The sequence below is a fragment of the Oreochromis aureus genome, linkage group 3 (genome assembly GCF_013358895.1).
Source record: "Oreochromis aureus strain Israel breed Guangdong linkage group 3, ZZ_aureus, whole genome shotgun sequence".
NCBI lineage: Eukaryota > Metazoa > Chordata > Actinopteri > Cichliformes > Cichlidae > Oreochromis > Oreochromis aureus.
The window spans coordinates 58578395-58590075 of NC_052944.1; the positions used below are offsets into that span (position 1 = coordinate 58578395).

At 41.9% G+C, this 11681-nt stretch overlaps 1 protein-coding gene across 1 annotated transcript; it reads right to left on the reverse strand.

The window, feature by feature from the left end:
• Positions 1 to 756: 756 nt before the first annotated feature.
• Positions 757 to 10674, reverse strand: LOC116329613 (alpha-tectorin-like; the record flags this gene model as incomplete). Its single annotated transcript, XM_039601275.1, has 16 exons — positions 757 to 1888; positions 3490 to 3576; positions 4008 to 4167; positions 4250 to 4495; positions 4597 to 4748; positions 6663 to 6850; positions 6944 to 7075; positions 7198 to 7397; positions 7565 to 7627; positions 7736 to 7823; positions 7948 to 8104; positions 8326 to 8563; positions 9062 to 9191; positions 10077 to 10173; positions 10316 to 10387; positions 10579 to 10674. Coding segments are annotated over 15 exons (2106 nt in total), but the record flags the coding sequence as incomplete, so codon positions are not given.
• Positions 10675 to 11681: the final 1007 nt, after the last annotated feature.

The window sequence follows — 11681 nt, forward strand, 5'->3', positions numbered from 1 at the left end:
CGTCTCATGTGTTTTATTTTCATTTTTGCTTCCCTTGTTCCGTTTGTCACATTTATTCCATCTGTGTTTCCTCCTGTTGCCCATCCTCTCATGATCCTGTGTATTTCTGAGTCCCCAGTTTTAGTTTGTAGTTCTCAGGAATTAAACTGTTTAAGTTCATGTGTCGTCTCTGGAGTCCTGCATTTGGATCCATTTGGGACTACGTGTGGTCTTGCAGACTGGGTCTGGAGCACAGGCTCTATCCAGAGGAGACCTGTTGTATTTTAGATCATAAACCTGAAATTTGAGTTAATCAGTCCAGTCGGATTCCCTTTGCACCACATTTCTCTTTTCCTAAGTCCTTATCAGTTCTCCTTCACACTTTTCCTTGACTTCATGACCAGGAAAAGTGGTTATCCCAATGTACCAAATCACTAAGGACATAAAAACTCATCTCCACAGCAAAACAACAAGTAGTGAAGAGAGGAATAAGAAACACAGAGACATGACAATGAAAAGAAATGACAGAGAAAAGAGAACAAAGGCAGCAAAAAAAATATTTGACTGCTTGATCTACATGTAAATTAAAGTAGCGATATAAATCAGACTCTTCACCATTTAGTCCTAGAACTGAAGAAGCTTCTCGAAGACATCTTCAAGAAACTTAAGCAAGTCCAGTGGCTTCTTTGTAAGCTGCTTTGACTCTGTTACCCAACAGTATTTTAATGGGTTCTTATCTTACATCAAATCAGCCTCTGAACCAAAAAAAAACTGAAAGAAACTGAGATTGGTTTTTAATCATCCCTTTATTTGATTTTTCCCCCTATTCTAATGGAACAAACAATGAATGATATGGGAGATGGAGAGAAGCAGCTCAAATCAACAAAACAGAACAACTCCACTGTTTCAAAAAGCAAAACAAAACCCTCAAACATCTGCCGTGGTCTCAGATTCAGCTGAATGCTGCTGTTGTTGGATACGACAGTATTCTGTCACGCAGTGATTCAGTCTTTACTGACATGTGCCAATAAATCTGATCACCTTATCAGTTTGTCCACCTTAATAACCTTTAATTTCTATAACCATCAACAAAATCAGGTGCTGTCCTTCCTCCAACAACTTTGACAGGTCTTGTTTCCAACATCATCTATGTGCAGCATATTTAATCAGCAAATCTAAGCTTTACAGACTCTGAAACCTAAAACATTTCTTGACTTTACTTAATTGGTCTCCCAAGAAGCTAAAATTAGAAATCCACCCACATACCATCAACATCAACTAGATAACCAAGATTAGTAAAATAAATGATAAAACTCTCCTTCTAATGATTCACCATAGTAAAGAACTGATGTTAACATATTTCAGTACCTTTAAAGCAGCATTTTGTTTTAACAGTCCCCTAAGTTTTGCATTTTTTGTCAAATGCTTGATAGTTTCATGCCTTCAAGAATAGAAAAAAACAAAACAAAAAAATCTTCAGCTTATATAAACCTGAGAGGTAAACACACCAACAAGTCATTACTCTCAACTCCAATTCAACATTTGACAACTTAGAGGATTCCTGGAAGGTCCTGAAGTGCCTCCATGCATACTTGGAGATATTTCAGGAGTGTTTATGTACAACATAGATATTGATTTGGTTGTATATCCAAAACAGACACTATTCCCTTCACCAAGATACCAATAAAACAGTGTACACATCAGATATAGAGTCATTATCTGTTAGAGACGACAGTTTGTTCTTGTCTTCATTTCCACTTCAACATCATTTCCACTGCTGTGGGAGTTCACAGCAGTGCTGAGCTCAATCTTTCACACATCCAAGATCTTGATCGGGACCAATCAGATGTCAGGGATCATCAGTGAAGTCAGTAACCTGTTGGTCAGTCCGAGTCACCATGGAAACCACCTGAGAAGACAAACCAGACCACAGTGTGACTGCTGAACAACCCTCCATCCTCTCTGTCACATCCCTTTGGTTTCTTTTCAGCCAATCACCTCTCACTTCTTCGTCCTATCATAATTTGTCATTGAGATGGATCTTCACCCTGATCCTGGACTGTCAGGCTACAAACAACCAAGAAGAACATTTCCTTCACACTTCATTTGCTTCAAGTAATTGAAAAGACATGAAATCAATAGTGATGGGATTTCCGGCTCTTTTTAGGGAACCGGCTCTTTCGGCTCGGCTCAAAGAGAGCCGGCTCTTTCGGCTCCGATCCGGCTCTTCAGGTTGTTTTGTTGCTTTAATTAATTTATTATTAACAATAATACAAAATTATGCACAAAAGGAATTGTTGGATTTGTATTGTTGATTGTCATTTATGCTTAGAAATATCTACTTATATATGCTTAGAGTTTCATAATTAGTTGTAGATTGATAGAGGTTTGATTCTTAATAGTCTGCAAACTTTGTGTGCATTCCTGAGCACTCTGGCATTCACACCCACATTCTGGGAGCATGGGAGAGGTCGTACCTTCTCTTATTGTTTGTGTATTTATACGCAAGCACTCATATATATTCAAATAATTAAAAAAATGTTCATTTAGTTACTACCACACACCAAATCCGGTCATTGGTACTTCCTGGCTTGTGTAGCCACTAGGTAACAAAAGCTCAACACTGCGCCGAGCATCCTGGAGCACTTCTGTTGTGTTTTGGAGTTTTTACGTGTTTTGTCTCTAGGGGCCACCGTAAGTATACTTTTATTTATTCACTCCACATAAAATGTAATAAATAAATCATATAATACAAAAACCAACTAGTCACAGTTCAACTTTTAACTATTTAAATTTTCAGCTTTTTCCTTTTAAACAAATTTAAAGTGAAACAACACAAAACACTGCAAACCACAACACAATTAAATATAAACTAAAATATGAAAACAAAAAGTAGATGCATATTCTCTGTCATATGGGCCTGCATGAATAAACTTTCTGAATCCTTTATCATCCGCAACTGAAAATAGTTGTGAATGATTACTATACCTTTCTAATGTGACGTTGTTGTCCCTGACTTCTTTCTCTCTCTCTCCCTCCCGCTCTGTTCCTGTGCTACTGCGAGTGTAACTACCACCCCTCCCCCCTCTGCCCAGCGTAAAGCACAAGGCTCGCGTGCGGAGTGAAGCGGAAAAAAAGTGCGAGAGAGGGTGAGAGAAAGAAAAAAAACCCCCCACGGCTCACAATAAGGAGCCGGCTGGCGTCGTTCACGTCAAAGATCCGGCTCTAAGAGCCGTTTCGTTCGCGACCGACACATCACTAGAAATCAAAGTCCATCAGTAAAATTATTATAGCATTTCTTTCAGCCTTTATCGGTGAGGTTTGACATGTCTGTTAAATTTACTGGAGAGTTTTCTCTGTCTGAATCATTTTGCTGCTTTAACTTCACTGATCTCTTCCCCCACAAGTTTTTTTCGCTTTTGTTTAGTCAGACCTCCTTTAGTAATAAACATAACTGATTATCAGCACAGGTCTCAGAATGGTGTCATCGAAAACAACAAACTCTCTCACCTAATGAGTCCAGGCCATGCTGATGAAGGCTTCACCTTCATATTTGGACCTGGCAGATCTGCGTCTGCGAGCAGCTGCAGGACAAGTCTAAAGACAAAGAGAGACAAAGTCCAGACTTTAGATCATCAACACTGATCCTTTCATTCAGGACTGAATCTGCTGAGAACATTTGAGCTTTTGTGTCAGAATCTTTTATTTGTACTATTTTAATGTTTTATTCTACTTTTATAAAAACAAGAATAAATGAAATCAGTTTAATAACCAGAACAGACGAGGGTTTAACTTGATGTCACATGTCAGATGGCACTAAGCATCTTCACAGCTTCACAGAGAGTGTTGAATCCATGGCAACTTTTCAAGAGCAGAGCTCTGTGGTGTAAATTAGCCTTTACATATTCATATACTCTAGTAGTAATTTAAGTCCACTTTAACAGACGCAGAATTAGGACACAGTCTTGTTCAGACAAAGATCTTGCATAAAATCAGTAAGAGGCAGCCATATTTAATAAAAAGCATACCGGGACACAGTTGTTCTGTTTGGGACACAGGTGGAGTTTGCAGTGCAGGTAGACGTCACCAGAGCTCCCAGTAAACTGGAACATGTTGAAGGAGAAGTAGTTGGAGGTTCCCAGTCCGTTTTCCTCCACCTGCACAGTCTGGTCAGCAGGGTTGGCACAGCTGCTCACAGACAGGAAAACACACTTTGTTCAGGAGTCCATGAGAGAGATCAAAACCACATGACTCTCTGAGTCTGTCTCACCCGTTTATGATCAGGTCGTATCTCGGAGTGCTGTCGGGTGATGGCTGGTCTGTGGCCCAGCAGGAGTCGGTGACCACGACGACCATGTCCCCATCCAGCCCGTCAGTCTTCAGCTCCACCCAGATCTTCTGGTCCAGCTGCACTTCAGTGCTGAAATCCACAGCTTGTGTCCGACCGGCGTCAGTGAAGCTCTGCATGGTCAGAGTGTAATCCCAAACTCCAGATGTGATGTGCTGGATCACAGAGCTGCAGAACACAAACACACTTCAGCTTTCTCTGACTCACAAACCTCATGAGAAGCTTCACATCTTAAAGTAACTCAAAGGAAACCAGCAGCCACCACACACCTGTCTCTGATCCTGAAGGTCTCAGTCTTGATGTCCGGCTGAGTTTGGACGCAGGAGAAGTCGATGTAGATTTGGTCATGACGAGTGATGATGTCAGAGGAGCTGTTCTGGGTCATGATGGTGTTTTTGTAGATCACTTGGCTGTTGTTGGTCTGCAGAGTCACACAATCAAATGTTGCTACTGAATATTTTTGTTCATTTTTTCCATGTTTAAAACCTGACAGTTTTCAGGTGTTAAAAACGACCCTGCTAGTGAGAAGAAATGCAGGAGTAACATTAATGGGGGCTCATCCAGGATATATGTTGCCCTTCCAGAAAAAGCTGGGACACTGTTTAAAATGAAAATAAAAATAGAATGCATTTGGTGACAGTGGGAACCAAAAACACACACTATTGATCATTGGTCATATTGTAATATAGATTGGGCACCAGCCCAAACTGTCATACAATATGAAAATGAGAAAATATCATGGAATGCATGAATAATTGAGCTGTTGAAGGTATATATTGTTGAATTAACTTAAAATAATTCAGATTGGCCACAACTTACTTTGAAAACTTATTTACATGCTCATCAAATTATAGCTTTGGATCTAAAATTATTCCTCAAAACTCAAAATCTTTAACCTCTTCTATTCTTCATTCCATAATGTAGTTTTAAAATCATCAGAAGGACTATGTTTTCTAAAGAAAAAAGCACATATAAATAGTAGTGCTGTCAGCGTTAAAATGACGTTAACTCCATGACCGCATTAACGCGGCAAATCTCCGTTAGCAAGTTAACGCAGATCGCCCCGTGCATGGGACTAAACAGCGCTAACGCATTAACGAGCTAACCACGCTAAAGCGTTGACGCCGGCCTCTAAATCCTCTCAAGTGCCTTTGACAGGACAGGAGGTATGGAAATTGGACAATAGCTACATATCAAATTATGCTCCTCTTCTTTAAAAACCAGAGTAACTAATGCCTTTTTCCATTCATTTTGAAATCTTCTATTTCTGACTCATACATTTCTAAGATGTGTCAATGCCTTTGTGAGTAAATTCCTGTATTTTTTAATGAAACAAGTGTCCAAACTATATATAACAATTAACCTCTTGAATGCGAAATTAATCTGGTCATTTAAAAGCTATTATATCATTGGTTAGAACTGAAGAATTAAATTTAAATTTTTTGTCAATTCTTCTACTGATTATATAAAGTATTTAATAAATTCAGGTGCCATAGAAGCCTTATCTGTATCTGTCTTCCTTCCTACCTAATTTTTCATCACCTAGATGATCTATTAACTAAATTATTTAAATGGTTCCAAAGTAAAATATTATGATCTTTAGCTTTATATTATATTAATTCCAGGACTACTTTATTTCTAATAACGTATTTCTATTTGTTACACTAATTTATTTCTTAGGTTTTTCCAGATCATATGATAAGTGTTGATTTTAGCAGTCAATGCTATTTTAAGAGCCAAATGTATTTCACTATTTAACCATGGTAAAGTTGTCTTCTCCTGGTTGCATTTGATGGTCTTGTGTGGATGCTGGAGTTTGGGGTACAGCCTTTTAATGACAGCTGTCATGACTCAGGCTCTAGCTTTTGATCGTCTACAAAACTTCCCTTTGACTTGCTGAAGTCAATGAACTGGACCTCGGGATCTTGGTGGTACTGTTGGTGTCACACTTTTAAAGCAATTATTTGTGGTTATTTGGTTTTACTAACAAGCTGGCCAGGAAGTCTGTCATCCAGATTGGGTGTTTTCTTTAGTCTTTTACTTGTCAGATATCTGCGTCTGTGCATTGACCCAAAAAGTTTGATCTTGTTCACCAAGCCGTACTACTTCTTGTGTGAACTCCTATTTGTGTTTTTCCTTGAGCTAGTTTGTGACTGGAACTGTCTGAGTAGAAAATAACTTCACAGATCAGCAACATGATGAGCAGTCACAGAGGTCAGAGGTGAAGCTGATCCCAGAGAAAGATCCCAAACTGCAGCAGAGCAGCAGAAGCTCAGCAGATGCTGGAAGATGTTTGGCTGCTTGTAGAAGGTAAAGAGGAAGAGATGAAACTCACCGTGACCTCCGTCCCACAGCTGTTGCTGCTGTTGAAGCTGAAGGTCACCATGTGGGTGAGCTCGTCCACCTGACCCCTGCAGGTCGGGTCGTTGAGGTGTAAGGCAGAGTAGTCGATGTCTTTGTCCTCCAGGAGACAACCGACCAGGGTGAGTGAAGCAGAGTTCTCCTTGCAGACAGTTGGATCACCTGAATGTCACAATATCAGTCAGAAAAATCACAGTTAGAAGTTTTCCTCCATTATTCAGCCCTGTTGTCATGGTGATGTCACAGCTGTCGTACCCAAAGAGTTGTTTGCTTGGTACTTGGAGGCAAAAATGGCCCGACAGAAGCAGCGAGTGTCACCACCGACCGTCTTCTCACCACAGAACTCGTGATCGCTGCAGGTCCTGTCCTGACAGAAGACCTCAGAGGCTACAGAGGAACACACTGATGTATTATCCTGAAAACATGTGAGCTCTAAAAATCCACAGTTCAATTTTTTTTAACAAAGGAGAGCTTATTAATGTCTTATTAAGGTCTTATTAAGGTCTTACAGCAGCCGGTCTTTGATGTCCAGCCATCCAGAGTGTGGTTGTGTAGACTGCAGGCTCTGGCGTAGGCCTTCAGGAACTGACAGTTGAGTCCGTCCACTGCAGGATATTTACACAAAGTGTTGGTGCAGGCGGTTATGTAAGGCTCTGGGTCAATGTCACTGTTACAGGAGGAGAAGGGTGCCTCCTTCAGGAGATTACAGCTGTACCACAGATAGGAGAAGAAGTTCAAGACAATAAAATGATCATCTTTAATCATTTGTGTTAATCTTCCATCTATGCTGCAGTTACATGTAATGTACCATATAATTTACAACAGAGATCAAGGTACAACACAGCTGTTTGCTGCTGTGTGGATCAGTCTGCTCACCGTTCAGTCACACTGGTGCAGTTGATCGTGCTGTCAGCAGGCTCACTGTACTGCATCTCACAGCTAGGGGGCGACAAACAACAAAGTTCAGGCTCATTCATGCAATCACAGAATATCTGCAACATCAGCAGCAGCAATCAGAGGGACTGTGAGCTTGTGATGAGGTCTTACCTGGTGGAGCTGTACTCAGAGAGCCTCAGGTCACTCAGAGACCTGCTGGAGTTTCCACACAGACCCTCCACAGATGAACCAGCAGGTCCTGCACAGGATCAGGACAGAATGAGTCAGATCAGCATCAGTATTCAAACTGGACGAACACAGAAGAATAAATAACAGCACAGTTTACAGTTTATGTTACATGAATTAAACCTTATCTTCTGTACCTTCTAAGTGGATCTGTGCGGTGTCGCCATCAAAGAAGACAGAGATGTTGAGGTTGGAGAGCGACAGCTTGGCAGTGACTCCAGTTTGGTCCTTAGAGAGCTGCACACCGTGAACCAGCTGAGATGAGCTGTCGAGGGTCAGCGTGGAGTCGTCCAGCTGCACCACAGCAGAGACAAAGTGGAGGAAACACTGAGTGAAACATGTCAAACACACAAACAGGCTGATTTCACAGCAACAACCACTGAGTTCAGCAGCTCTGAAAGAACTGCTTCTAACAGCCCTGAGAAGAAAGATGAGAGGAGACACAGCAGAGGATGAGGGAGGACTTTGGATCAGACTCCACTCTGACACATGAACTGTGGCTGTAGGTCGCTTACCTGAACTCTCCCACCTTGTTCCAGGTGAATGTCATGCCCGTCCACACGCAGCGTCACACTGTCCAAAAAGCTCACATCTTTACGACGCTGGTCCTTGAAGTACCCCAGAACCTGGAAGTCTGGGAGTGACGGAGTCGAGAACAGAGAGTACGCACACCGATCCTGGATGGAGTTAATCTGGCCGTGGACGTCGATGATAGTGGGGCCGGTCACAGTGCAGGTGGCGTCCAACACACAGCTGACAAAAGCAAAGAAAAAATGAGCTGGTTTTGAGTGCTGCAGCCACCAGGGAGAGCTCTCATGTTCAAGATATCTCAGAGAAAGACCTGATGGTGGTGCTACAGAAAATGCCAGCATGACAAAGTGAGCAGGCTGCATGATGTGGGACCATCTGCAGCTACATTTAAGCATCAGGAGGAAGCAGTCAGTCTTTTATTGATTCCTGATTCCTCAAATAATCCAGCTGTGAACCAGCAGCTGTGTATGAAGTGTGAGCCTTTTATCAAACTCACTGTTCATTGAGCTCTTTGCTCTGATTAGAGCTGCTGTTCAAAATGAGTTCAATCACTGCTGATGTAATACTAACACTTCCTGCTGCTGCTCCTTCACAATAAAAGTGTTCTGTAAAAGCGACCCGCTCCTAGTGAAATCTCCTGAAACAGCTAAAAAAAAAAACCCTCATCGAGTCTCTGTGTGATCACAGCTTTTCTTTGAAATACAAGGAAGACATAATTACATGTTGTTGCCTTGACAACGCTCCAGGGGACCACAGCTGGAGGTGTGGAGGACTGCAGTCTCATTACAGGTGAGACTGAGGCAGGTTTCTGGATCAGAGCTGATCACTGTACCAGGTGGATACATCTCACCTGAGGATTGAAAAAGGGTTTATTTTAGTTCAGACACTCAGACTCGTTTAACAACCGTGAGCACAAACATCACTGCAACTGTCATGGTCTGACAGCCCCCGCAGGGCTGCTGCCTGTTGTGTCGGTGTTTTGTGTTTCTCTCTCCCTCGTCTCCCTCCCTTTTTCTCTCATGTTCAAGAATGCAATGCATAATCTAGGAAGAACACTACAAATAAATAAAGTTATAAATAATACAAAATAAATAATTCATGTGATGAAGCTATTTCTTTTTTCGCTTCATCACTCTCTCAGTGGGTTTGTTTACCTCTAAGCGGTGACGAGTGCTCCCGAGAGTGTTCCCGCGCTAAAGCCGGGTGTTCTCAGAACACCGGCCGCACCTGCTGCTGATCGGATCCGACCCGCTGTGGCTAATTAGACGCCATCTTTGGGCAGTCTACTTAACGGTGTTATCGGGCTTCAGTCAGCGCTGGATTATTGTGTGGACGTCGGTAGCACTGCTCGGACGTGCTTTCTGTGTGGATGCTTGCTTTAAGCCAAGGACTGTCTAGTCAGCGTTTTGTATGTTCGTTTTGTCACTAGGAGTCGAGAACGGAGAGAAGTCTGTATTGCCACTGAGGATAATTGTTTGGGGGATGTCACTGCGTGTGTGTGTGTTATCACTTCACGGCCACAAACACTGTCAGGAGAAGGAGGAGACCGCAGCTGTGCACTTTCACTAGGCATTGAACTGTTGTTTTTTCACCTCACTGTAAATAAATCCACCGTTTTCTTTAAAGGAGCTCTGCATTCGAATCTGCTCATTCCCACACCACCCCTGACAGCAACATTTAAATAGTTCAATTTTGCAGAATGCCAAAGTCGAGTTTGGAGCTTTGATATACTCACCTGAGTGTCTGCATCCACTGAGGTCTCTGAAAGCTGGAGTTGAAGAAGCAGTATTAACTCTTTTGACTGTGGTTCCACCAACCTGAACATCACACACCTGGACAGAAGCAAACACAATCAATGCTACGACCACAAAGCAGAGACAACGTCAGACTCGTTAAGATGAAAACAACGTTTGTGTTTGAAAGTATTTAAACATTAACAAATGTGTGTAGTTGTTTATAAACACTCAGACTCACCAATGTATCAGAGCTGTATGTGAAAAACACCAGAGCTGCTTGTGTCCCATAGTTATTCAGAAGGAAACCAATCTGTTACGAGCAAAGAGAAAAGTTTCAGACACTGTCGGGAAGTTTGCTCTAAAAGCTTTTACAAAAGTGTTTGATGTGATAAAACCTTAAATTTTATTTTTGCTTTTCAGTGTTTATACGATTTATTAGAAGTAAAACAGTGAAAAGTGACACCAGTCACATTTAACTGTGTGATATACAACAACACTCACAATGGAGTCGAAACCGATGGCAACAGTGCATTGCAAACTGTTCTGAATGGTTGGCAAATTTTCACGGGCACCATATTCAAGTGAATTTCCTGGATTTATGAAAATTCAAATCGCTGCGCCCGTGAATGCTGCACAAGACAGTCGCCTCCAGTTTCAGGACTGAAAAAGCCGTTGAAACAGACGGTAACATATCCAGATGTGATGTTCACCTGTGGAAAATCAGAGACACAACGAGTCAAACATCAACATCTTTTGTGCTTTGAGTCATTTGCAGCTGAACTGTTGGTGTCAGAGCTGCTCAGGTTTCAGTCAGAGCTCTCGCTCTGCTTCAGGAAGCTGCATCAGCTGATGTTCACATACTCAGCATCACTGCAGAGGACATTAATGAGACTCTGAGCTTAAAGCCAGCTGCCCTCTGAGGGCCTGAACCCGGGAACAGAGAGTGTGTGACCTTCATGAACTGCTGATGTTCACTCAGTCTGCAAACATGATCTCTGCCACAGGTGGAGACTAAACAGCAACAGTGATGGAAACACAACGATCTGCTACAACATCAGGCTTCATCCTACTCACATAGAGCTGCTCGTACTGCTGTCCATAATACGTGATGGGACATGAGCTGATGTTCAACACTGAAGACTTAGTGATGTACTGAGCACCTGAAGACACAGAGACACATGAGAGCTGTGAGCTACAGTCTGTTAGCTGGTCGGACAAACAGGGAGAGCTGCAGGCTGAAACACTGACTTCATGAATGGATTAAACAGCATTTGTTCAATAATCAATTACATTATCATTTATGATTTAAAGTGTTGCTACATGCTGGATATACTCCTGCAGGCAAAGGTCAGTTAGTGCTCAGCTGGGATGTTCTCAGATGGGAGAACACCACGGCTGCACATCCATGTGTCTCATCCTCTGAAATGAATGTATGCCACATACTCAGTTTAAATAATAAATTAAGCTTGATAGGCTGTTGCATAGTTTCTGTAATTGGTAAATCTATGTTTTCAGTAGAGAGGTGATGGGCATCCATTTGGACCCCTGTGGTTTGCAATTCCTCCAGTAATTAATCTGATTTTGATTTTCTTTATACTTTGACT